At 37.4% G+C, this 25,808-nt stretch overlaps 4 protein-coding genes across 7 annotated transcripts in view; 2 read left to right on the forward strand and 2 right to left on the reverse strand.

Moving 5' to 3' along the window:
• The window catches only part of LOC146468152 (protein boule-like), a 7,606-nt gene extending 6,403 nt beyond the window's left edge, over positions 1-1,203 (forward strand). For all 3 annotated transcript variants that reach the window (XM_085125065.1, XM_085125066.1, XM_085125064.1), the window contains exon 7: positions 222-1,203. In XM_085125065.1, the coding sequence (XP_084981191.1) occupies positions 222-284 (63 nt within the window). In that variant the 3' untranslated portion in view covers positions 285-1,203. The remainder of the gene's footprint in view (positions 1-221) is intronic.
• Positions 1,204-1,499: 296 nt separating this feature from the next.
• LOC146468153 (DNA-directed RNA polymerase II subunit RPB11-a) lies at positions 1,500-4,986 on the reverse strand. Its single transcript, XM_085125067.1, has 4 exons — positions 4,840-4,986; positions 4,416-4,505; positions 3,190-3,364; positions 1,500-1,795 (listed from the first exon to the last, which is right to left on the reverse strand). Exons 1-4 carry the CDS (start codon positions 4,890-4,892, stop codon positions 1,760-1,762), a joined length of 354 nt encoding a protein of 117 aa, XP_084981193.1. The 5' UTR covers positions 4,893-4,986; the 3' UTR covers positions 1,500-1,759.
• A 96-nt stretch (positions 4,987-5,082) lies between these two features.
• LOC146468154 (uncharacterized) lies at positions 5,083-16,762 on the forward strand. Its single transcript, XM_085125060.1, has 13 exons — positions 5,083-5,285; positions 5,405-5,467; positions 5,876-6,252; positions 7,105-7,164; positions 8,862-9,112; positions 9,471-9,531; positions 9,907-9,978; positions 10,158-10,286; positions 11,208-11,522; positions 12,679-12,756; positions 13,176-13,298; positions 13,798-14,080; positions 14,637-16,762. Exons 1-13 carry the CDS (start codon positions 5,228-5,230, stop codon positions 15,338-15,340), a joined length of 2,574 nt encoding a protein of 857 aa, XP_084981186.1. The 5' UTR covers positions 5,083-5,227; the 3' UTR covers positions 15,341-16,762.
• On the reverse strand, positions 16,390-24,264 carry LOC146468155 (E3 ubiquitin-protein ligase RNF126-B-like). 2 transcript variants are annotated; one of them, XM_085125062.1, is made up of 11 exons: positions 24,114-24,264; positions 23,080-23,132; positions 22,461-22,521; positions 21,687-21,723; positions 21,372-21,498; positions 21,204-21,241; positions 20,960-21,014; positions 19,009-19,084; positions 18,463-18,556; positions 17,803-17,918; positions 16,390-17,010 (listed from the first exon to the last, which is right to left on the reverse strand). In XM_085125062.1, exons 1-11 carry the CDS (start codon positions 24,192-24,194, stop codon positions 16,951-16,953), a joined length of 798 nt encoding a protein of 265 aa, XP_084981188.1. In that variant the 5' UTR covers positions 24,195-24,264; the 3' UTR covers positions 16,390-16,950. The 2 variants fall into 2 exon arrangements, with proteins under 2 accessions (XP_084981188.1, XP_084981187.1); XM_085125061.1 differs by having other exon boundaries at positions 21,372-21,501; positions 24,114-24,263.
• Positions 24,265-25,808: the final 1,544 nt, after the last annotated feature.

The raw sequence follows: 25,808 nt of genomic DNA on the forward strand, positions 1-25,808 counted from the left end.
TGGGAATTCTTCTTATTCCTAAACTCAGTCTTGATGTCTTGTTTAGTTTTGCTATTCTAAATGACCCAGATACACAGTGCAATATATTATTCATATACCTGTCTATCCCTAAAGCACAATTTGGGACAAGAATTTAATGGACTGCGAGATTTAGATCCAGCGCTTAATGTATATCCGGGCTTCAAGGCTGTATCAATCATATCACTTTATTGTCTTCAAAGGTGTGCAGGAGGCAAGACTCCAAACAGCCGGGTGACTCCATGATAATCTATACAGCCAAATGAATCAAGCAGTGATTCTTTATTATGTCAATGCTGAAAACTTACTACCAAAGATTTATGTTGTGTTTTTGCTATTTCCAGCAGGAAAAAAAAAAAAAAAACTTTACCTTAGGAGTTACAAGTTACCAATTGAAAATATTAACACAAAGTAACAAGAAAAATAATATTGTGGAGAAATTTTAAGGAATAAGGACATGTATGGTAATGCAAGTATGGTCTTTGGTAATGTAATGGTAGTAATGAAGATATTTACTAGAATTAAACTTTATGAATAAATTTGTAGTGGAATATTGTAATGTTTTACTTCACATTAAAAGCTTGTACCACAAGAAGAAAAAGACTTTTGTTACCAAAGGGATTGTGACCGTACACAAGATACTTTTTAATCACTTAATTGCCTTTCCCTGAACACGGTATGTACACGGGCAAACTTACTCAAAAAAACTGGCACCTAATTGTGAAGCCATGTAAATATTAATTTGTTAAGGCAAATCTTCAAGAAAGGCAGACAATATGTACACCCTGAGGGAGGGGAGGGGAAGGGGCTTCCTTTTGTGAGCTGTTACAGACAGGCTCCAACTGACGGGGTTGCCTTTTTCACCCTCATATTAAGAAAAAGGGAAGCAGTTAATCTTAACTTTGGATTGCAAAAAAAGACTGAGGGGGTAAGAAATGCATTTATTCAAAAATTAACTACCAAGCAGAAATTGCAATGTGAAAATGAGGCTTTGGTTTGTCTTCAAAGAAAAGGAGAAGGGTACAATTTTCTGTTTAACATACTGGTAAGTGAAAGTGCTACCAATTTGGTCAGAAAGGTATGCAAAGTGTTAGGAGCTGAACACGTGGGTACAGCCTCCCTCCATGAAACTCTTTTGAGCAGGGCTGTCACTAAGATTTCAAGTTGCTGGATAAATACAACAAGTAGGCGGGGAATCAAACAGCTAGGAATTTCTTTTGGTTCCATTTTTCTTCTATTTTCCTATGAAAATAGCCGGGGACCATGTTCTTAGTAACCAGGGCAAATCGCCTGGCCCCCGCCTCTTAATGACAGCCCTGTTTGAGTAGCCCTTCGTGTGTATTCACCTAAAATATTGCAGGCAAGTGGCACAAGCATGCTGTCCAGTTTACAACTTCAACCATGGATCTCCATATTTGACACATTTTCTCTTTTACTGCTACAAGCTGATACAAAGGTTTGATCATTATCACAAAACAGAATGAGACAAGTAACTGAAAATATTTATTAGGTAGCTACAGTATATGTACATGTACAAAACAAAACATGTTTGAAAAGCAGAGTAACTAGACCTTGGGATACAAAGAGCCAGTTCTTTTGCTCATGGTCTTTATGGGGAGAATTGTGTGATGAATAAGAAAGTTTTTACCCTGTGCTGCCATTCTTAAATGGCCCAGTAATACTACAGGTCTAGACTGCTATTTCATATAATTATTAATTACACTTTTAAGGACAGTTCAGTTTACTCGATGCCCTCTTGTTTATCCCTGACAGCAGCCTGAAAACATAAAAATAATGAGAGCATAAATTATAACTGAAGGATCACTTGCATTCCTCATCTTGAGGAAAAGATCAATTATAAAGGTAGAGCTCTTAAAGGAGCATTACTATTGACTAGGAAGGGAGTTAACCGTGTTCCAGACAAGAGAGGAGTCTCAGGTCAAAAATCTCAGAAAGGTCACTTCCTGACCTGACAAATTGAATGGTAAACTTAAGAAGACTTGGAGAGAACCAGAGCTACTGACCCCTCAAAATTCTTCATTGACTCCCTGACTTTAAAGTTATCCAATTTACACTAGACAATAGTATGCTGACTTAACATAATTTGTACTTCATTATATCCTCTCCTCAAAATGGGCTTCTCAGAGATAATGACAGAAACAGGAAAAAACATATATTTTAAAATACAACATAACATGCTTAAGAATCTCAACTGGAAGGAGGTGGACCAGCTGGCTAGTTACAAGGGAGGACAAGGAGTTGAACACAGCGCTACTGAGAATCAACTCAAGGACCTCTGGATTACAAGTCTGATGCCATAACCCATAACAGCTGTTACCACTGAATACCCTTGATAGAACTTTGGAAGACTGAAAGAATAATAATCCTTAGGCTCGTAATGGTTTTTCATTGCTTTTGTGAAATGATGACAAGTTAAAAAAAGTTGATCATGTGGGCAAACTATAAACTTCTTTGAAATGGTTTTGTTGGGCTATACTGTAAGGCTGGTTCCGACATCATAGCGGTTGCTATGGCAACAGGTAAGATCCACAAAAAGGACATCTAAATCTCAGTTTTTGCAAACTATCTCAAAAACTAAGTTAAGCGGCTTACTAACGAATTGAAGTGGCTTACTGAATGTTGCATGCATGCAAAAAATCAATTGGTGCATGGGGTTTCTTTTGTCACGTCTGTTGTATTATTTCAAAATAAAAAGTAGCGAGATTAACCCTTGAAGCCCTAACAGTGATCAGCATCAAATTTCTGCTGCTAAAATCAATGTTTATTCAATCCCTGAGGTCATGAGAATTAAGGATATAATCACCCAAGATGAATTCTCTTGATATTTTAATAACTTCTACCCAGTACTTTTATAAGAAAAATATAGGGGCAAGACAGGCCGGTTTTGTTTCTGGTTTGCATGATTTTATGCTCTTTTTTCACTTCTGGTGGACTGCGCATGCGACTTTTGATAAAAAATTCTGATTCATTCAGCAGATGTGGGGTGGGAGGGTTATGTGTGTGTGCATACAGCTGAAAACCCTTTTGAGCCTCCTTAACTCACAAAGCATCCAATAATTATTGTCATGGTTGTGAAGCTCACTGTAACGTGATTTAAAAACTGAATGACAGCCATGGATACAAGAAGAACAGCAAGGAATTAACAATAACCTTAAATCTTTCTTCTAAAAGAGACACCTCACTGATCAAGTCTGTGATAGCATTTGTGAACGCTTCTTGTGGACTGTAGTCGGGTGTGGTCTGAACGCGTAGGACAAACTTGTGTTCCAGGGGATGAGGAACTTTATACCCAGCAAATAAAACCTGTGGATCACGTAACAGCTGCCTGTTGGAACATCAAAAAAGGTAGTTTAGATTATTACTTTAGTGGACATTCATCATATTCTAATGCAACTGTGGTACATGAATCTGATTTGCCCAAAATTCCAGATCATTGAAGCACATGCTGATAGATAATCGCTGACTATGCTACGTCCCTGAAAAAAATCTTTTGGATCCCTTTTTAAAATATTTCAACCTTTCGCCTAAAAGGCCGCATCATTCACTGTTCATCATAACTTTTAAATGCCAGTTTCAATATGTTTTGTTCAGAAAATAATTTATTGGTGTATTCAAAGAAAACAGCGGAGTGTTTCTCTCTTGGAATTATTGGTCTGACGGTGGCCCCTTTGAAATTTGATGTTCCTGAAACTGGCAAAAATACCAGGCTTTGTAGTTAATATTATTTTGTTTTCAGAATATTAAATTTTTGTGAGGCAACTCAGCAAATAGTAACTTGACAGACACAAGGGTATGTCCCCAGGGGGGATACTCGGGTATAAACGTGACGGGGGGGGGGGGGGGCGTATTTTTTTGGGTCTAAAATTTTCAACTGTCCCATGGTATGTTCTGTGTATGTTCCATGCCGAACATAAGCCAAGGGATTTCAAAATTCTGCGTCAAGTGGCCACTGAAATGCATTCACCAGGGAAATGTTGAGATGATTGTCATGCCATCCTCATCCCCTAGACTCTCTGCTCCCCTGCCTGTAGACTTTATATCCTACACCAGGGGAGAAATCCCAGATAACAACAGTTCAATTGAACGATTTGAGTTTTAAAAAGCCAAGGTAATTTTTCTTTACACTAATGCCTATCAGGTAATCTAACACCAGCCACTACCTCTGACTTATGTCACTTTACGCCACAGGCTACGATTTGTGCGCCAGCACGCTGGGCGATTTGGAAACCCACATTGAAGATCTTCAGCTTAACCTACATAAAATGTAGCCTGGGTCAAAGACACTTCTTTTAATAGAAAACTCAGCTCTGATCTGTTGTCCAACTGCTGTTGAGTATGAACTAATACGTGATGATGATGATATTCTGTTTACTTACGCTCTGAGAAGATTTCCCAATGTATGATCTTCTTTGTTTACTACAAAGTGTGCTGCATTTGGAACTTTTGTGTCTTTTGTTATAGTGATTCTGTAAATAAATGTGTAGCATATGATAACCTTAGACAAACTGATCAATAATAAGCATGTAAGCATAGTATTGATTGTATGTTATATGTTACAACTAATCTTGTGGATTGAGGCGTCTACAAATACCATTTCACTGATAACATTATTTATTAAAATGAGGATATAAATCAAGTCAGATCCATGTATCGCATAGAGAAGTCTTACATAATTATGTAAGCTTACTGGGAAGTGCAAAAGATATGAATCGAACGGAAATGATCTTGAAGATAGATGAGCAAAGAATGAGACTGATTTTAATACTTCAAGAAAAGCTTATACAAGCTTGGATCACTTACTTTTTTTCTCCATCAAGCAAAAGGAATGGCTCAAATGATTCTGGAGCATTCATTTTGATTACAACACAGAAAGAATACGAATGGTTTGACGAATTCTTGATTTGTGTCCTCGAAGTTGTGCATGTTCTACGGTGAGTACTTCATGTATGTTTTTCTATCTGTCCCGAAAGTTCTCTAGTTCCCAGTTCTCCTATGTTAAAATCTTCCCATGATGCATCAAAACAGACACTTCCCGCCAATTTTGAAGAACGCGCAATTCATCCTCCACAAATACTGAAGTTCTTCGCTTGAATTCGCCTGTTTTCTCTCTTCTTTCTAGTTCCTTTTTCTTTCTTTAGTTTCTAAATGTCCTCTTAGGTATTAACATTAGTTTTAAGGGTTTGACGTTATGAGAAATCCTGGTGAAACTTCTGAACCTCACGTTGAAAGTGAATCAGCTAGCGAAGGTAAGCTTTCGATTATAAAATGTGCTTTCTGCTTACAAAGCAATTTTATACTTTTCGAGTGAATGCAATAACTTAAGCTCAACTAACCTTGTTTTTTTTCCTTTATTACTTTCTCATAGCATGTGCCAAGGAATCCGAGAGAGACGACTGCTCAAGTCCGCCTTGCAAAAGACTCAAACAAGGTTAGTTGAAGAAAATATTGGAAATTCCTAACATCTATGTTACCTATGCTTATGTTGATGTCTATGGTTCTCTTTGTGCCGGTTCCAGACATAAAAGCTTTTTCTCTCTGCCAGCCATTACAAACGCATTCTCCAATATTGCATGGTAAAATGTTGTTGAATTTCCAACAGGATTAATATTTGGTCTCTTTCCAATGAACCTCATTGTCTCTCAAGACAACCCCTTGTACAGAGTATGGCAAAACTCGACGACATCTTTGTGTATGCAGAAGCATTTTCTTAAGAAATAAATAAAGGATTTTCTAAAAACTCGCATGTGTACTTGCCATGCTCTGTAGGCTGGAAGACAACAATGCTGATATATACATTCTTTGATTTATATTGTTGTTGTTGTTGTTGTTGTTGCAGCTGTCCTACCCTTTTCAACATTGCGTCCATCACCACTGACTTCTCCTGGTCCCTCTGCTTCCATTTTACCTCAAACTAACAACACTAGCAGTAGTAACTCCGAAAGCAACCCATCTCAAACTTGTGAAGAAACACCTAAAATAACTGGAGGTCTCGTCACTGGGGCACCCTCGCCCCCAGATGTAAAGGAGAGTATCGTAAAACCACAAGCTACCCCGGATCCAGCTAAAGTATCTAAGAGTTTGGTTTTAGAGAATGGAGTTGAGACACCACGTGAGCACAACACTAGCAGTGTTTCCTCACCGGAAGCAAATTCATGCTCTTTTGAGGAAGATGAGTTAATGATCATCGATCAATCCCCTCCAGCAAAAAATAAAGTAAGGAATGATTAATTTGCAGTCTGAGAAAACAGTGTTTTGCAGTGAAACTATTTTCCCTTTAAAATGACTTCTGAGTTACTGGGACTTCATGTGCACGGAATTCTTGTAGTTGTTCCTCAACCATCATAATCATTGCAGTGGCCTAGAAAAATAGATTTCAAGGCTGGTTGTTTAGTCTGCCCTCGTGAACTGTTGTTTTTGTAGAAACATAATGTTACCCTGATACAAAAACTATTCTAGAGCCACCGCCCCTGTTCCAAATCTTATTGAAAACCCTACACGTGTATCTCATTCAACTCAAAGGGTGCTTTCTACTGGTCAGCACTGGCCGGCCACACAGGTTGGTCGGTAAATTGAGTGTACCTTTTTACAGGACTGATTCTTTGAATTGTTTAAATGGCACAATTCTGAGTTTATTGCACTTATGTCCAGAAAATGCACCTAACCCTGAATTTGGGTACAACTTCATATAAAACAGGCCTGTCTGTCATTTTCATATGACTTCATGTTTGACAGAATTATGTATGTTTTTGTGAGAATTTAGATTAGGGGACACCTTGTGATGTCTATGATACAGTTCATGAATCTCATTAGCGTGCATTTCTGGACATATTTTCTTGTTTAGTGAGAGTAGTGTGTGCCATTTGAAAGCAATGAAAAAATGGCATCTGAACTGTCATTAAAATTGATGCATTTCATTTGTGAAATGATTGAACTGGTGGGCTAGTTCTGAGAAATGAAAAGTTCCCTTAGTGTTACAAAACAAACAATTGTCTGCTCTATTATTTTTCAATCCAACAGTCCATTTAGTGTTTGTTTTGTTAACATTAGTTTTATTAATTTTTACAGGTTAGTAATGGAACTCCACTTCTAAAAAGTGCTGAAAAGCAAAAAAGAAAGGAGGAAAGGGTAACTACTTCAGTTACAATTCTTTTAAGCATCACATCGGAGTCCTAGAACTACATAAACAATAGCCTCCATTTGGCGCGAAAATATGCTCAGATATTTGTCCGCGGACATTATCTGTTCCGAGAAGTGAACAGTTTTCAGAGAGCGAAGCTCGAGGAAAACTGTGAGCTTCGAGGAGCAGATAATGTCCAAGGACAAATATCTGAGCATATTTTTAAAGTCAAATAGAGGCTATTGTGTTTATTATCCTTCAAATATTTTTCGCAACATGCGGGAATCTTGCGGGAATTGGCAGGATCTGCCATTCTGTCATATGTCAATCACGTCAAAGTTTGTCTGTTGGCTTCCAAAATCTCCACGTCAGATTTCGCTTCAGGTCGAAAGCGTTTGTTTGGGGAAAAGGTAAAACATTTGAAAGGAAAGTAAACTTGTTTAATTCCGTGAAAGACAAAAGCAAGATACAAGTGGTGGATAAGGTTACATGGAATCTAACTACCTCTCGAGAACAAGCTAAAGATCACTGAAAGCGAAAAACTGTAAAGTATCGCATTCCGTAAAAAGTGTAAACTGCCGTCAACGAAACAGCCGGCGCTTTGTCGTTCTCTTCCTTTATCTCGTGTTCAATTGGAGCAGCACTTTATATCGAAAATACAATTGTGGAATTTGCTAGCCGCAAACGACCTGTGAAGAAATCGAAGCTGACTGAACCCGCAGTCGAATACGACGCCACCGGTTGTTTTTGCTGGATTCCATCAAAGCGCTTTCTTTGCTAACTTGACCGCATTGAATGGAGCCAGCAATGAAGTCGTTCACAATCACTGAGGATTAAACTTGTTGCTCGAGAGTAGGACAAGCTGCTTCTCTTCGTAGAGAATTTCGACATCTCGGGGTATCATGGCTGGTTTTTGTTTCGTGGACGAGATTTATGTTCACGAGCGATCTCGACCAGGTGAGCATTGATAGCATCATTTACCGGCTTGAACTCTGTCAGTAATGGTACTGAAATTTATGTTTTCGTGATTTAAATTCCTTATATCCAGGCCAGCACAAATTGCTCTCATTGAATTACAACTGTAATATTTGCCGTCGTGTGAGCGAGCTTTGAGCTTATTAATTAAACTCATTTAATAGCTTGTTGATGGCTTTTTCATTTCGCCAGACTGAAAGAAAACCATAAATACTCTTAAATGAGATGGGCTAAAACTTTTCACCTTTCATATTTTTCAGTTTCACCACATTTTTAATTCAAGGACTGTTAAACAGAGTTCAAACCAAGAGAAAATGTCGCAAATACGAGCTTGAGTATTTCAACATTTCGTTTACGAACAGCTTACCGTCAAAAACGTTTAGAGCATATGTTTTTTTCTGGTACTCAGGTTTATCGACCAGCAGGTTTATCTCTTCTTCTGTCACAAAAGCAAACCGTTCCCCCATCTTGACATTCATTTTTATTGCAAACTTGACGCTCCTTGAAGTTTTTGAAATTGGGGAATATCACTTGGGGAATATCCTCGGATATTCCTCAGTTTTAGCTGGGGTATATTTGGTCACGTGAGCTGTTTAGACCAATCGCGCACGAGCGAAAATATTTGATGGATTATAAGTAATAATATTTTTAAATACACACATGTGACTTCTCTTTTCAGTGGTGTTTTTAGCTACAATCATGAATTTAATTCTTTTCTTTCTGGTTTTAGGAAAAGGAAAAACTGGAAAAACAAAGATTAAGAGAAGAAAAGCAGAAAGAAAAACAAGAGGCAAAAGCATTGAAGGAAAAGGAAAGACTGGAAGCCAAGAGAAAACGTGACCAGGAAAGACAAGAAAAACAAGCTGAAAAGGAAAGAAAAGAGAAGGAAAGAGTGGAAAAGAGAGAGAAGGAAGAAAAAGAAAGACTGGAAAAGAAGGAAAGGAGAGATGAGGAAAGGAGAAAAAAAGAGGAAGAAAAAAGGTAGGACAACTTTTTAGACGCTAAAAGTACAATTATTGTATTGTAAAACTTTCTATAAAAAGGTTTAGGTTATGTTTATGTGGTGATAGTAAAAAACTTGAAGATATCCAAATTGTACTGGTAAAATACTTCTCCCATAACCAAACTGTATAAATACAGTACACCAACTACACCCTACACAGCAGTAAATATTTGAAAGGGTACAGATTTAAACTTGTACCCAATTTGTTGTGTCAGAAAAGAAGTTGAAACTATAGCCAAATAGGCAGTATAGGATAAAGGGTCCAATATTAAAGGCAAATGTTGTGGGTCAAAACAATTTGTGCTGTATGTTACATAATTATTTGCTTATTTCTAGTGCCAAAATTGAAGAAAAAAGAAAGCGAGAGGCCGAAAAAAGAAGCATAGAAGAGGAACAGGTATGTTATGTATACTTTTCACTGAATAAAGATTATTCTTTGAAAGTGGTTGCTAGTGTTTATAACATCACCAGAGGTATATATTGTAGTTGTTTCAGTTTATTTATAAGTAAGTGAACTCTTGCCTTCTGGACACCTCGCTATTATGGACACCCCTGGCAATAATACGAACAACAACTAAATCCTGGCAAAAATAAATTGCAGACCGTTTGACTGAAATAAGTTCCCAGTATTATGGACTCTCGCTATTAAGAACACTAACTTGCGGTCCCGAGGGTGTCTGCAATAAAGGTACTGTCACTTGTTTCTCCACCAGCTTTTGGTGTATGTTGTCTCACTTATGATTCCTGTAAATGTGCTGTTATTTTTCATTAGGAGAGAAAGAAACAAAAGCTCCAAGAAAGTTTTGCAAACTTTTTCACCAAGTCCTCTACTGTTGCACCAAAGGTAATTTATGTGAAAATAGTTTAATTAATGATGTAGTAGCAGTGTCATTTTAAAAAAAAAGGGCCTTACATGCTGCTTGTTTTTAGTTAGAAATGTGATTTATCAACAGCAAGTTGTTGTAACTTATTGATGATAGTATTCTTTTGCTTATAAACAACTTTAAATTGACATCATTTCAGGTTGTGGTAGAGAACAACAGTCGATTCAAGCCGTTTGAGATCAAAGCAGGAATGAGCCTTGCTCCAGTGATACGTAAACAGTTAACACTTGACGATAAGATGGCTTTAGATGAAGGACTTCAACAACAGGTAAAATGCAAAAAACCTACAAAATGAATAAAAAGAAGTTAAGTGGATAATGAGACTAAAGCCTTTGTTACAAAAGGTTTTAAGGCTATAATTTTATCCAGCCTTCACACTGAACACAAGAAGGCCTTTGCAGATTAGGGCCACAGGCTCCTGATCTAACATATGCATTTTGTGTGTAGGCCTATACGGTTCTACCACATCAGTCAGAGGACAAAGCTTCTTGCTGGCATTTAAACATTTAACCCCCAATATCAATATGCACTGTACTTACTGTTATGTGTACATTTCTTGTGGTAAGTAGAATTTAAGGCACTTTATCTTAGGTGATCATTCCTTTTTCTTCAGTATTGATATTGTCAACTTAATGATAGTCACTATTTGGTTATTAAGAGGTAACAACTTTTTAACACCTTTTTGGTTTTTGTTTCCTGGCCAAACAAATCCAAGAACTGCAGAGGGCAGATTTTAGAGAATAAATGTGGAAGTTGACTACTTTGCCTTGAACACTTCTTCTTGTTTTGGATTAGCCAGTTAAAAGGCAAGCCACCAGAGAGGTTCAAAAAGATGTAGAAACTCATCAGAAACAAACAAACCAAAAAAAAAAAAAAAAACACTGCACAGAAATTGCCTTTACTATCCACCTTTGATCTATGTTAGAGGACTGGTTAAGGCTGTCGTTGTCAAGCCTTTCACATAGTGTCAGAGATGTTAAAGACCATCTTTTAGTTTAGTCAGCACACCTCTCAATTGTTGCTTTGACTTGTAAAAGGGCATGTTAAGATAGCCAAACTTTTCTGCAGTGCAACACGCAGCACTGTCTGGCAAAATATCCTAACTTTTAATTTGTGCCCTTACATTAAGGTGGCATTCTTGTTCTACACTGTTATGTTCTGAAGGTGATTTTTCTTTTTTCATTCATAGGAATTCCCTGAATTGTATTTGAGAGAACTAGAGAAGAGAAAACCAATACCAAAGTACACAAGACGCAAACTCTCTACCATTGCTGAACATACAGAAAGCAGCTCAGATGCCACAATCTTGGATGATCCCATCACCATTGATGAGAACAGCATTTCAAGCATTGAAATCGTTGATCCAAAGAAAGAGGTATCTGCTACAGTTGGCCTGAAGTACAAGCTGCTTCAATTTCGGGAAAACCACAGGCCAGCATATTTTGGTACATGGAGAAAGAAAAGCATAAAAATAACTCCAAGGAACCCTCTCAAAAAGGACACGGTATGGTTAAGCCACACTTTTGTTATGTGATACACATACTGTAACTACCTTCAAGGCTGCTGTCCAACAAGAGCATAGTAGCGTGGCAGGGATGCATTTCTCAAAACACCCGAAAGGTTTTTGGGCCTTTCTATCAAGTGATTGCAGTTTTTGTACAAACTACAGTCGTGGACAAAACTTAATGTTAAAAAAAAACTGTGAATTTTGTGCATATACTTCAATCTACCTTAACGAAATCACCACTTGGAGAGTAGCAAACCTTCAATCCCCCCTCCCCCTCACTCAGTGTTGCTTTGAAGGCCAGACAATGGCCCAACCCTTTTTTTTCAGCGGCAGACCAACATTGATGAGGGGGGGGGGGGGGGGGGCGGGGGCTGTGTTGCTGATGTATCACTGTGGCAGTTGAATGTGGAGATTGACTAAAAGTTTCTTTACCGTTTTGTCCACAAATGTAGGTCAATGTGCTTCTTAATCTTGTGACGTTTTCAACCTTTTTACATTTTAAAATTTTGGAAAACTAAATTGGTTATGTGCATAAAAAGAGTAGTTTTGGGGGTCTGAAATATTTTCCGGAGTTTTGAGAAATGTACTCCAGGATATTCAAGAAACTGACATTCCACCATTTTTATAGCTAAGAGTAAATGACCTGCCAATCTCTGGTGGGGTCCCATTTTACACCTACTGCTACTGGGGACCAGTTACTTACATTGCGGAGCCAGTGGGAGCCCTGACTACAAGCAGTCTAAAATATTTCTCTCAGGGATGGAGTGTTTGTAGTATGCGTGAAAATTGCCACCCACATGTTGTGTCTCTTTGCTGGAGGCAGTTTTGGCAGACTCGCTTGTTTGTCCACTCTACTATCCGTGAGTGAAGTAAGAGACTACTTGTAGACTAAGATGGCCCTACAGTTGTTATCATTAGGTACAACATCTGGTAGTATACTTTTAATCATGGTGAAATTTAGCCATGAGACTGATTGGCAGCTGAACCAAGGTTGGCAGATCGTAAAGAAACAAAGGACCAGTTTACTGAGATCACCCTTCACAGGACTTCAGGATCACATCAACAGAGTTTATATTCAAAGAGTTAGTAAATGAAGAACACATGCCTACTTCTCTCTTACTGTAAACATATCAGGAAATGTTTCATTCTTCAGGAATTGCTTGACTATGAGGTGGAAAGTGATGATGAATGGGAAGAGGAAGAACCTGGGGAGAGTTTGTCCAACAGTGAGGTAATATAAATCAGCAACATTTGCAAAAAACTATTATGCAACTAGAATGTTTGAGATCAATATTGATTGGCACACTTGAATCAGCATAGAACATCCTGGAAGTCTCTAGTGTTACATCACACTATCACAAGCAAAATAAAGAAAACAAAGCAATTTTTTGTAGCAGACCAAAAAGAAAATGTATCAGGATCAACTGGAAATCCCCAAAGGAGCAGTAAAATTGCATTGCTTTGACCTGGAGCCCATAATTTCAGAAATGTTCCAGATTTAATGACACATACCACTTGATTTTCTAACCAGAATTGTTTGGTTTTCTGTGTAAATGGTAAGCACCCTTGGTCTAGGTTTCAGAGAACTGCTATTTAATAATTTCTTACCAACAAAGTTTTAATAACATGTAACCTTATTTTGTGTTTTAGGGTGAAGATGAGGCTGATGGTGAGGAAGACAATGACGATGATGATGGGTTCTTTGTTCCTCATGGTTACTTGTCAGATGATGAAGGTGTGGAGGAGGAAGATATGGAAGAAAAAGATGAAAAGGTATAGAAAGCATTGTTTAAGGCAAAAGTAATTAGGTAATTTTGATTTGCAGCAATATTGGTGATAACAAGATATTTGCTGGTAAGTGCGAAGCTTGGTCAGCTTATAGATTATCTGTAGCTTGTCATGAGCAAAGCAGGGTCTGAGACCAAATTGTGCAGTGAAAGCCAAAATTAAACATGTAAAGCATTTAGGAGTAGCAGAAGTTAATGCTAACACTGCGTTTGTCTGTGTGTGCACTGGGGAACTGTAGTGCTACATTTTTGGACCTCACAAGTGAACTCATGCACAATTACTCAGTCCAATCAGTAATGTTTTTATGCCCACTGCCTATATTACACGGTCCACAAAAACATATAATTCCCTGATAATAGTCCAACTTTTAACCTTCCATGCACTGACTCGTTGCTCTAACCACCCAAACTGAGATAAAATGAGATTCATGGTGAACAACTTTTAAGCCAGAAGTACATGTTTGACATCTTTTTTCTCTTCACAGGATGAGAATTCTGAAAATAAAAAGGATCAACAGTTGGCAAAAGCCAAGGCTTGGGAAGCAGAGATGAAAAGAAAGTGCAAACCCATAAAGCCTGTTACAGTGGGATGCCTGTGGTTAGAAGAAGCTTCATTGAACCTTACTCTAAAGCGTTTCGCAGCATGTTTACTTGTCGATGGACCAATACATGTTGAGAGTTCATCTACCAGCAGCAGAAATAATGATGCCTTTACTGTTGATTCCCCAAACACCAGTAACAGTGGTGCTCTCTATGTACCAGATGAAGGTAATTGTATTCTGATAAATAGGTTACTTCACGACACTCAAATAAACCCTTGGGTATTTTAATACAAACTTGGTGTCTTTGAGGGAGCATTATTCTTAAACAGAGTGTTGGTAAATTTAAGTGGTATTTCATGCATCTTGTAAACCTGATTTTTTTTTATGTGGTTCCCTTCATCTCACAGTCCTAACAATGATTTTTTTTGTGAAGCCATTTTGGAGTCTCCATTTTTTGCAAGGCCAAGGAGACCTCAAAGTCCTGAAAAAGTGATTACTGAAAAATTGTTTTGATGTCTTGTACTTTCCATTAGTACTGACAGTCTGGCTTAATACACTAAAATAAAAAAATCTTGTTAGTCTGGGCCTTGAAATGCACAAGTCTGACAGGCTAATTTATTTTAAGCCTTGGAATTAAATGTACATTGCAGTAGAGTTGAAAGTTTTGTTCTTCAAGTGGAAGTCTGGTGAGATGATGTTTTTGTAGTTTCTTTTGCAGTAGTTCTGTTAAAGCAACTTTTGCAATGATTTGTAGTGTAATTTATTTTTTGATTGCTTTACAGCCATGCCAGAACTAATTCAAGTAATTCACGGCAACACAGCAGGCCTTCACAAGATCATGAGCCTCTTCAGAAAGCAATGGACATCTAAATGTCTAGGCAGAGATGTTGCTGACGAAGAAGTTGATGAAAATTGTCCAATCTCCAAACGACAGCTTGAGAAAAAAATACAGAACATTGCTACAAAGGAAAGGAGAACTGACCGGCTTCGCTGGTATGTTCACAGTCACATTCTGGCAAAATTTGGTCTTGAGAATTTGGCAGTGGCCGATGGTTTGAACAGCTCAGATATGTGTGCCGATGCTACCATGGTTTCTGTCTCTCAACACACTAATACTCCAAGCATCAAGCAGTTTGTCAGGCCTGTGTCACCAGCCCTTCACAAGGCCACCAGTCCAGAACTAAAACACAACATTCCCAAGATTAAACCAGGAAGTTCTCCTCAAAACTCAATTTCTCCTATGGAGGTGGAATGTGCAAGTCCAGCAGTTAGTGCCAATCACTGTCAACCAACAGTTCAAGGTTCAAGAATTTCTAGTGCAGAACATTCACACTTATATGTGGAGAATAGAATCCTTACCAATGGGAACAACTCACAAATGTGCAACCCAGCTTTAATCAATGATACCATGACCACCGCAAAGACCAAGTCAAATACAAGCCAAGAATTAACTTCCCAAAATGTTGAAACTGTGTGTATTGACTGATATGTATTCCACTGGTGTAAAAATTGTTTTCACACATTGTAACATAACACAAATCCTGTCGCTGTAGAATACTGGTGAGAGTCAAACCAAGGCTGCGAACTAGAGTTAGACCTGGCGAGTGCTTACATGGCGTCACATGTAGCTGTCGTCAGTTAATTTACATGTTCACCTTCTGTTAGCAGTGAGCAGAAGTCGTATTACCAAAATAGCTCATTGAGTGTCTTGTTTTGTGTCATCTTTAGTTTGTGTCCTTGGTATGACCAATGATCTGTCCTCTAGGGTCTATTCACTTTCAGTTCCAAATTTTGAAGAAAAAGTTCATACCAACCTTTCCATTTCCCAGTGAATGTTACGTTGTATTCCATGATTGTGGACTAAAACTAACATTGGGAAGTATAGTTTAAAAATCATTGGAGAAGCCAGTCAAAATACACCTGTTAGCCTGACAATCTATCCACCTTGTCGTCAAAAATTGAACAGGTCTTAGGCACAAGTGTCCTATGCCTGGAAAATGCAATAATTGCATTTATTATTGTCTGACAATCAGGATCCATTTAAAATGTTATGGATAAGAACTAAGCAATAACCTCATCTCAAGACTGCAAGGCACGGACAATCTCCCATTCTTTGATTTGAAGGAAAACAAAAAATAAATTAAGCATTGCTCTTGTTTGAGTCTTTTGCATTTTTTGAAAATATAGTACTCAGATGTTTCTGACAAGGAAGCTAGTTTGTAAGAAATAAAGTGGAGGGAATTTGGAGCAAAATTGAAGAACAGCTTGGTTCTTGTTGGCCAGCAAATTTATGGGGAGTTTAAAGAAATTGTTTTTTGAGGCAACAGGGTGAGGTCATCATTTTACTTAGTCGCACACACACAAATGATATGCTGATGAAATTATAATTATTGCTTGAGACAGAAGTATTTCAAAACTTCCAAAACAACAGAGGATGGAGGAAAAGAAAATTCTTGTAGAGTATGAGAGGCCACTGCTATGCATGGCCAAGGGCAGTCCAATAAAAACATTTGAAAAAAGAACAAATACAAAGGGTACAAGTTCTTGTAATCATTTTATTAGTGCAGTAACAACTATGATGTAAATGATCTTCAAATCAAAGTTACAGTTTCTTTGAAAAAAGACAGACTCAAAATGCTCAAGAAAAATGAGAAAATAATTTTATCTTATGTGTCAACTATCAGCATTCTGTACTTTATTATATGAAATGCAAGGTTTGCTGACAACTTTAGCGCAATCAGCATTCTTTCCATTTCAAAAGATCCCCATGTCTTAACTGGTTGGCTATCAAAACTGAACAAAGATAAATTATACAATTTACATAGTTCTATGTTAAAAGATAATTCTACATGTAATTGGTGAATGTTTTATTTACACTCATTACAAACAAAGGTAAAGGCCATTGAACTCTACAGAAGAGTTACATTGATTTTGATCTAATAAAGTACACAGTAAAGATTTCACACCAGCCAACATTAGTTCACAGTTACCATGGTATGTAAACTGATAACTTGGACCTTCATTTGACCAACAGAGGGCAGACTTATCCCAAATCATTTCAAGTGTGTTTGCCACAAACTCAGCTAGCCTGAAATCTCATGATCCCCTTGTTTGCGTGCTACTAAGGCTCAATCGGCAAACTGGACAAGAATCATGCTGCAAATAGACAACAGAGTATCATTGTAAGTTGCGAGGCTTGATCACAGAAAGTATCATTCAATAATGAGGCTATTAAAGATGACATAACTGGCAGCTTTAGCTATGAAAATGTAAACCCTGTGTGGGGATGCAGTGTTGTAGTGGCTGGCATGTTGGACTTTCGATGAGATGGTGGGTGGTTTGATGAACAGTGGTTCGTGGTTTCTGCATTATTGTGTTGTTTTCCTGGACAAGAAACTTTGCTCTCTTGTTGTATAAATGGGTACTGATCACATACTGCTGGCGGCAACTCTACGATGGACTAGCATCCCTTCTGGCGGGAGAATCAATTCTCATAGTTGCTTCACGTTACAGAAACTGGGTTAAGCTACAGCCATATGGGCCACATAAACTTGACTGCAACTTTATGTACCTTGCCTTTAACCCTGGGAATTTTATACATGTAATAGACCTCTTTCATAAATGAAGGGCTTAATAATATTGTTATTCTTATGTATGCATTTAAATTAGCCTTCCTGGCCTTGCTAGCATGTGTAAAAACAAAAGTATTTTCACTCAAAAGCGAGGTCAAGAAGGCTTATTTGCATGCACATAAAAGAATACTAATTTTGCCCTCCATTATGAAAGAGGTCTATTAGACTGTGATTTCAAATTATGAGGTTTTATGATTTTGAACAATAACTATTCAAAATTTTGGGAACAAATGTTTCTACAAAAGTTGTTGCTCACAAGAGTACATGTAGTCTTAAAACAGTCCACAGTATAAACACAAGCAGCAAGTGTACTCACCATTTTTAACCAAGGTTCTATGCAGTCAAAATGGTAATAATGTCTACATGGTAATTGCCTAACTTCTTCTCCAAGTGTTAACTTTTCTTGGCAAACAGCACATTCTGTGCAACCATCTAAACAGAAGGAAAATAAAATCCTTGACAACTATAACTACAAAACTAGATAAAGAACATTCTTCATAAACTACAAGTCAACTTGACTGTATGGCATTTTTTTTTTTTTTCCAAATTGAAGCTTTATTATCCCTGAAAAATGCATGGTTACCCCAAATTTTCCTTTCGGTTACCAGGAGCACTTGCTAAGGTCTGCTTTCTCCATGCAAAAATATCCCTGTATTAGTGGGCACCACTCATAGGAAACCCAGGTATCTCGAGATGCGCAGTAACAAAAGTAGGCACCGTCCTTAAACCTACAGGGCTATGAGGATTAATTAAAACACACCGCCATTACCAATAATCCTGTAACTGTTGAAAAATTATTTAACCACTCCACTGTAAAATTTGAGCAAAGAAACAATAAATTATGGTACAGCAGTTAAGCCAGGCAAAACAGTTTTCTTGAAATCTAGTGTTCAACAGTGGCACCAGTAAATTAAACTTTGACATTTTTCACAAATTCAAACACAAGAGAAATGAAGACATTTGTTTTGATTCTTACCTACTAATTGCTGTGAGACTACTATTTTTGGAAGAGTTTGTATTCTCTCTGAGTCAGCAGGGGGTGGACCAGTTCCTTCCATTTGATTTAAGAGCTGATGAAAAAATAAAACACCAATTTAATATTCATGTAAAAGGAAGTGAGGGCATAAATTATAATTTAGAAAATCAATTGAGAAATACCAATATTCAAATAATGATTATTATTTCTAAGGGAAGTGCTGCAACAGGCAACATTTCATGCAACTTTCTTCACGACATAACGGTTTAGTGGCTTAATTCCAACATAAACTGCCTAAAAGATTTGCCTAATAAATGGACATTTTGTCCACAGTTTTCCTTCACTGAATAGACCCAACCCATACTTTTCACAGTGACTGTTAAAATTGAAAAAAATTGCAAGTTAACTTTAGCCATGGCATAGAATGTGACACTCAATAACGCTTTTTCATGTACTTTTGTGAAATAACAACCGTTTGCCGTGAGACAATTGGCACAAAATATTGCCTCATATATAACACTGTCGTTTGTGGGATTACTGTCTAACCTGTGTTATAATTGTATCCAACCCTTCTGTACCCCACGCATAATCAGCTGGGTTTCCATGGAGACGGAGAATATTGCTGTAAAGATATGAAAAGAAAATTGGAACCCATTAAATAATAAATCAATCAATCACCCATAATGCATAATTAATCAATATTGCTTATAATAACTTTTTAAATGAATTACCGCTTGTTTGCTATTTGATTGAAGAGTCTTGTGCAAATCAAAATTGCTCCAAATACAGGTAAGCTCTACCTCTATTTTTGCAGAAACTGGTTATCATGCAAGCACTATAGTTCTGTATTTTTTTTTTTTTGAGCAAAATTTATTAAATACAAAGATCATGGATCTGCCTTTTACTTAATGCTAAAAACCGAACCAACTCAGACAAGGTATAGGACATAAACAAATCAGTGAAGCAGTGGTTCATCTTTTCCTCTGTGATGGTCGCTTGAGTTCTTTAAAAATATATATGCTAAATAAATAATATTGCTTGTTTTTCACCCTTTTGCTCAAAAACTAAGTACAGAACAAAGCTTCAAGCGTGATGACCAGTCTATGTGCCAATTTAGAGTTTATTTAAAAAAATTTTGATTTCAAGGCAAAAAGTCACTTGTGATAGTTTTGCATGAATGACATGGGTATGAGTGCTGATATAAATAGCAAGTTAATGTAGCTAACATCGTCCACTGTTCTGATAACAAGTTCCTTGGAATGTTCGTAATGCACTATGTCAACAAAATGGTAACTCTGTGGTCATGCCATAGTGATAAGCAACAGAGTTAAGCTCTTTGTAGTTCACTGTACTTTGCAAGTAAAGTGAGCAAATATGCAAGTAGAACATGCTCAGGATATTTGTTTTTTCACGCTCAAGGAACAAGTGAGAGCATTTTCCTTCCAGCAATAATCTATAGCCCACATCTGAACACTGCACTTTTAACATAATAGGCCTTCTGCAACCGTTGATCACGTGACCTACTTTTCTTAAACACAACGATTTACCTATTTTTAGCAAATGATTTTATCAAAAATGGAAAGAGTGTGTAAAAATAACCTAACATGCGAATTGTCAGGCTTATATCTTCTAAGGGGAAATTTTTATGGACGTTCAAAATTAGAGGGATTTGTTCGAGAAAAAGCCAGCTTGCCATCCAGTCACGTTTCAGTGCTTTTCCATACAAATCCTTGTAAATTTTGCAATTTTTAAACTCGCACAAAATCTTTTGCTTTCATTTTATTGGTCTGAAAATGCATTTTCCAGCTAAGTTTGTCACCCTCTTTCATTCTGTGTAGTTATATTATATACCACCTCCTTTTTGTGCGATTAACTATGGAAAATGTGACTGGATGGCACCGGCGCCTTTCTCGCTCCCATACAAAACCTTACAATTTTTCCAACATTTAAATCGTCCTGAAATCTCAGCCTTCAAGGTTATTGATCTTAAAATTGAAGGGGTGCCGGGAAAAAAGCCCTAAGTGACTTCTGATAAATTGCTAGATTCTTCTTACAAATTTCCTTGTATTCGCTTGTGAAACAAAAGGAGAATTTGACCTTACATCAAAAGTCACTTAGGGCCTTATTCTGCACACCCCTTCAATTGGTGTTCCAGCTAAATAAAATATGCTCTTTGCATTTCTGTAATTCCTATAGCTGCGGCTGCAAGTTTGCCAATTTTTGGTCACATGATCAACTTTTGCAAAAGGCCTTAGCTATTATGCTTATTTCTTGTTGGTTCTTGCCTCACTCTAGGGTTTTCCACTAAATTTCTGATTTTCTTCATTCCTTAAAAACCAACGTTTCCAAATTCTCTTTTGACCAGAATATTATATAGCATAGCTACATCATTCAGCAACTTTCCCAACTGACTATTTCTGGATTAGACAAAAGGCACTACTATTACATAATTATGAAAATGGTATGTTATGGTTACATGACTTATACATGTACTTACAAAGGAAATCCAAGGTTGCCAGGTGGACCTGAAGTATCATCTTCACTGGTAACACCTGAAGCAAGCATAAAGGCAAAGTAAACAAACAGCAACTGCACGGGGGAAATTGGCTCTTGCTATCTCCTATAACTCCATACAATGTATTACTGTCATGAACCCAAGCAATATTCTTTCGTACAGCCCTTATAATTATTGAATGAGCTAATTTGCAATAAATAAATATCTTAGGAATGAAGGAGAATACCTTGTGCTCCTAAGCCTCCAAAAAGGTTCTGAAGAATCCTGTAGAAAAAAATCACATCAAGTCATTATTCACCACTGCATGTACATCATTTAGCCATCTGAAAGTAACTGATTCAGAAGCAGTTTTTGTGGTGAAAGTTAAGAATCCTCAGCCAGGAAGCCGACTCACATATCAATCGCTGCAGCAGTAGTAGCATTTGCGGGATCCCCTCTCTCCCCTGATCTTTGATTGGTTCGAATACTTATTCTTGTTCTTGGTCTTCGAGCTCTTCTTGACCGTCCTTCCTCAGTTGACGCTGCTAAAAAAACAACATATTGTAATGAGTCATTTTCTGCATCTTCAAACATGAATCCCCTTCACTTTCAGAGGAAAACCTTCACTTTTAAATCTGTTGCATTTATACTAAATTTACATTTTGGTCAGTACTATGGAACAAAAAATTACATAACTGTAGAATAAAGTAAAAAAAAAGTTTTAAGTTACCTGCAGCCAGTCCTCCTAGCAAACCTCTTTGAAGTAACTGTAAAATAAAAGTAGACTTTTTAAGGAACTAAATTGAGATAGTTCAATGGCAGATCATTCTGAGTATAAACAGTAATGCCAATTTCAATTTCTGAGGGCATCATGGAAGGCTCATCTTTCTTTAAAAATAGTCTCCACAATAATTGCAAGCAATGAGCATCATCATTAGCTTCTAACAAGTAATAACCAAAGATTAGGGAGTGCGTTTGATGATCTCGATCCCAGGCTTTCCCTCCTTTGCCAGGTTGATGATGATGTCATCCGATACTGCAAAATCTGCGGGGTATGCCAAATACGCGTCCCAAGATCCATTAGTTCATTTGTTGATGGTCAACTGTCCCATACAATCTTGACTCTAATCTGTATTAGGAACCTGCGTTCTTTCTACGTCGAACGTAATTAGCTTTTGCAACATATATATGCAACCTTGCAAAAGTAAACTATGTACAATATATATAGTATGGACCTTCACATCAGGGTATGGGAATAAGACTGAGTTTCAGTATAACTGTTCTAGTGTAACTACTTTAGATTCTCATCTCCCATCCCAACCTCATTTCAAACTTCCTTCTACAACAGGAAGACCAGAGCTCTGGAAAAATGGCTGCTTTGAGACTTGGTTTCAAAGCCAGATTTGATGCATTCTAGTAAAATATAACGTCTCTAATCCAGAGGTTGCTGTTAGCAATACCTCATACAATTTGCAGTTTACAAAGAAAAGAAAAACACACATACCTCTGCAAATTGTGCCGCAGGATCTCTTTCAACATCAACGAAACTGTCTTCTTCCTCAGTACTGAAATACATATGTATAGCAATAATCTGTTCAATGGAGGCTGTAAATAGCATTGGTATAATGATGTGGGAATTAGGGGCAGCATTGCCCTTTTCCAAAAAAACTCATTGTGTTATTATCCTCTTTCATGAGAAAATGAAAGAATTTTTGCACTTGAAGCACTATTTTTTAGGCTTTGTTTAGTCCTTGTTGGTCTTCATTTTAAGCCATTTCCTTTCTACCTTGATCCACCTAAAAGCACGAAAACTTGTACAAGTTAGAGACGGGACCACCACTTCTACATGGTCATCTGTGTGATGTGAAGGTATGGTTATTTTATTTAATACTTTATCCAATCTTATGATCCCTATTATAGCTACGGGAACAGCAACAAGGTCCAATACCAACTGTAGGCATTCTACAACTATAAAGCAAGCAACCGTGAAGACGACCAGCAGCATTGAAAACCAAAGACAAAATAACAAACCAAACACTGTGTCCCAAACATGCCTTGTTCTGCACTCACTACATTTTAGCATTTCAAACCAAACATAACTCATAAGATGTGATTACACATACCTATCGCTTAATTGTTCAATAAATTCTCCCTGACACTGTGAGCAAGTAAAGTCCTAATAAAATACCAACAATGCACAATTAGTGTTCACAGAGTTAGTATGCTAAAATAATACAATAACCATTGCTGATATCAATATTATTGCTGAGTGCACAAACTTGTCCACTAGATCAACACCCAACCATTAGTCAGAATAGAGTTTTCTCAATGCAATGGCAATTGTACGAGTCTTGCATTGATGCTGGAAAGCTAACAGAAGACTGAACTAGTAGCTAAGGTTTGTTTGATCACGCTGACATAGAGGATAAAGATTTACATCAGTGTATTTAATTTGATATAACAGTGCATCGATCCTTCATAAATTGAAGATATTGATCAATATTTCAGGCATATCATGTCTGTTGATTAATAATGTCATTGTAAAAGGTGAAAAATTAAATCAGATTGTTATCAAGAATTTCCTAATAACTGTGTGATATCAAGAAAGTGATTTGTGTAAATCACACATCCATAGCTACAATTCTTATACCAAACTTACGTATTTCACAATCTTTGAAAACAATTTACCGGAGAGTTTCTATTTTAGCCAGTCCAATCTGTTTATAGACTGTAATACCATGCTTCTCTCAGTGTGTGCGATACTTGAGTCGGCTCGTGACACAGACGGTACAGTAAACATTTATAACAAGGCAAAGCTTACACTAATATAAATTCTCTGCGGAAACTGGTGAAGTCACAGAAAATTCTGTTTGAGTTTTTAAAATCAATCTGGTGTCGACCCTAACTTGAGCTCCTAGACTATAATCTTAATACTGGCTAGTAGTATAACGTATTATGAAACAATGAAAGAAGTCCACCTAATGAAAACAAGTATAAATGCGGCTGATTTAAAAACCGGATAATTTGATAAAGCGAAAACGAAACTGAATCAACTCAGTAACATTTCAGCAACATTTAGCGTCGCTTTTCATGAGATCACGACGCTAAAATGGGCCAACAAATGACTTAAAGTGTGCTACAGAGTAGGAAAAATTACCGGTAAGTTAAGAGAAACTTCTCTATTGCATTCATGGCAATAAAATCTCTCGTTTTGTCTCTCCACTGCAGCTTCGGCCATCTTGCTAATTCGACATCGACATTGCCATTGCTACCATTTTAGGAAAAGGTGACGTCATCACAAATGGTGACGAGCTGAAAATCATGTGCTACACTATGAGTAGGCTTACATACAGTCACGTCCTGTTCTCGTGGTCTGATATAAAGGCGTTTCCAAAGGCCAGACAAAAGAATCGAAATCAGATGTTTCACCTGGTGCCCTGCCTTTAAAATTCAGTGCAACCTGTTCACAGACAATTAGGACTTTATAATATATCATAGTTCCTTACGGAAGTAAAAAAAAGTTGGAAAAATATATATATATATATTGCGGTTTGGAAAACAAACCTACACCAACGCATTGCGGAACAGAGTAGTAAGGTCAACAATTGGGAAACACATCAAACACATATGTCCTTAACCAAGAATTCGAACTTTTTGGCACCGGGACAAATTTGACGGTCTCGTCTATGAGATGTTGTTTATAAAAGAGCTGAACCCGTCACAGAGATTCAAATCGTGCGAAAGTATTTCACTTTCCGCCTACAGGAATGCCGATTATTGTACTGATTTTATTCAGTTTATTCATTTTGAACTCTATTGCTGACATCCACAACTTTAATTGACTTCATTTCTTCTGATGTTATTTATTACATCGAAAGAGATACGTTAAAACATTTGAAATATGTTACAATATGTCAATAGTTGAATAGACTAAGTGTCATCAATGCAGCTCATCTCGTCTATTCTTACCAAGCAGCTAAAATCCCGGTTGATATGATACATACCTTCACTTTGTAATGCTGACTTTATATCAGTTTTACTTTTGCAACTGCACTCTTAAGATAATCATATGTCTCGTTCTAGCTTGTTCGAACCGATCGTCTTTTCTGCAGTTTGGCCACAATAAGAGATCTGGAAACTGATAATCTTCAAAAAGTCACAGCGCTTCAGTTCTATCTTGTTTGATGGAGTTGTTGTTAAATAGCGACACTGTGTGTGTTCCTATGGTCGACATTGAGGATCGGGACACATGTCGAGGAAATTATCGATAACTAGCGCTCTACATTCTATTTCCAGCTATTTTGTACAGTCCGCTTTAATACTTCCGCATTCTTCAAGATCAAGGTCGATCAAGGTCGATCAAGGTCAAAGTATATTACACGGGATCTAAACTTGAGCCACAAGAAAACTGAAGATTTACTGAAGCTACTTAAGCCGTTTATGACAAGGCAAAACTCAAAATACAACGTCAAATCGCTATCCCCATGATCCATGCTATCCCCTTGTTAAGAAGACAGAACACTAACTGGCGTGCGCGCGGATAGAGCACGCGCACGCATAGACTGATTTGAATATTTATATATATATATGGAGAGAGAGAGTTTCGTAAGTAAGTTACGCGTACTATCATCGCGTGTGCGTGATGGTGTTTAGTTGAGACGTTTTTTGGGATTATTTTTGATAAAGTTTAGTGCCGGGTTTTTTGGCCGATTACCGTGTCTTTTTTAAGAAGAGTTTTCCGCAAGCGCTTGCCAAAACCCCTTTTCGCCCTCGATCCTGGGTGAAATCAGAGTTGAGTGAGCGGCCCCGTGATCTTAGTGATGTAATATGAATAGGCTGTGCTATTTCTTTT

Source organism: Pavona decussata, unplaced genomic scaffold (genome assembly GCF_977016875.1).
Source record: "Pavona decussata unplaced genomic scaffold, jaPavDecu1.1 SCAFFOLD_133, whole genome shotgun sequence".
Taxonomy (NCBI): domain Eukaryota; kingdom Metazoa; phylum Cnidaria; class Anthozoa; order Scleractinia; family Agariciidae; genus Pavona; species Pavona decussata.

Coding starts and splice junctions, on each gene's coding strand:
- LOC146468154 (XM_085125060.1), top strand. CDS start 5,228: ATGAGAAATCCTGGTGAAACTTCTGAACCTCACGTTGAAAGTGAATCA. Junction 5,286..5,404: donor AAGTGAATCAGCTAGCGAAG/GTAAGCTTTCGA, acceptor ACTTTCTCATAG/CATGTGCCAAGGAATCCGAG. Junction 10,287..11,207: donor ATGAAGGACTTCAACAACAG/GTAAAATGCAAA, acceptor TTTCATTCATAG/GAATTCCCTGAATTGTATTT.
- LOC146468155 (XM_085125061.1), bottom strand. CDS start 24,194: ATGGCCGAAGCTGCAGTGGAGAGACAAAACGAGAGATTTTATTGCCAT. Junction 22,522..23,079: donor ATTGAACAATTAAGCGATAG/GTATGTGTAATC, acceptor TATGTATTTCAG/TACTGAGGAAGAAGACAGTT. Junction 18,557..19,008: donor TGGATACAATTATAACACAG/GTTAGACAGTAA, acceptor TTTTTTCATCAG/CTCTTAAATCAAATGGAAGG.
- LOC146468153 (XM_085125067.1), bottom strand. CDS start 4,892: ATGAATGCTCCAGAATCATTTGAGCCATTCCTTTTGCTTGATGGAGAA. Junction 4,506..4,839: donor TTGCTTGATGGAGAAAAAAA/GTAAGTGATCCA, acceptor ATTTATTTACAG/AATCACTATAACAAAAGACA. Junction 1,796..3,189: donor TTTTAGAAGAAAGATTTAAG/GTTATTGTTAAT, acceptor TTATGTTTTCAG/GCTGCTGTCAGGGATAAACA.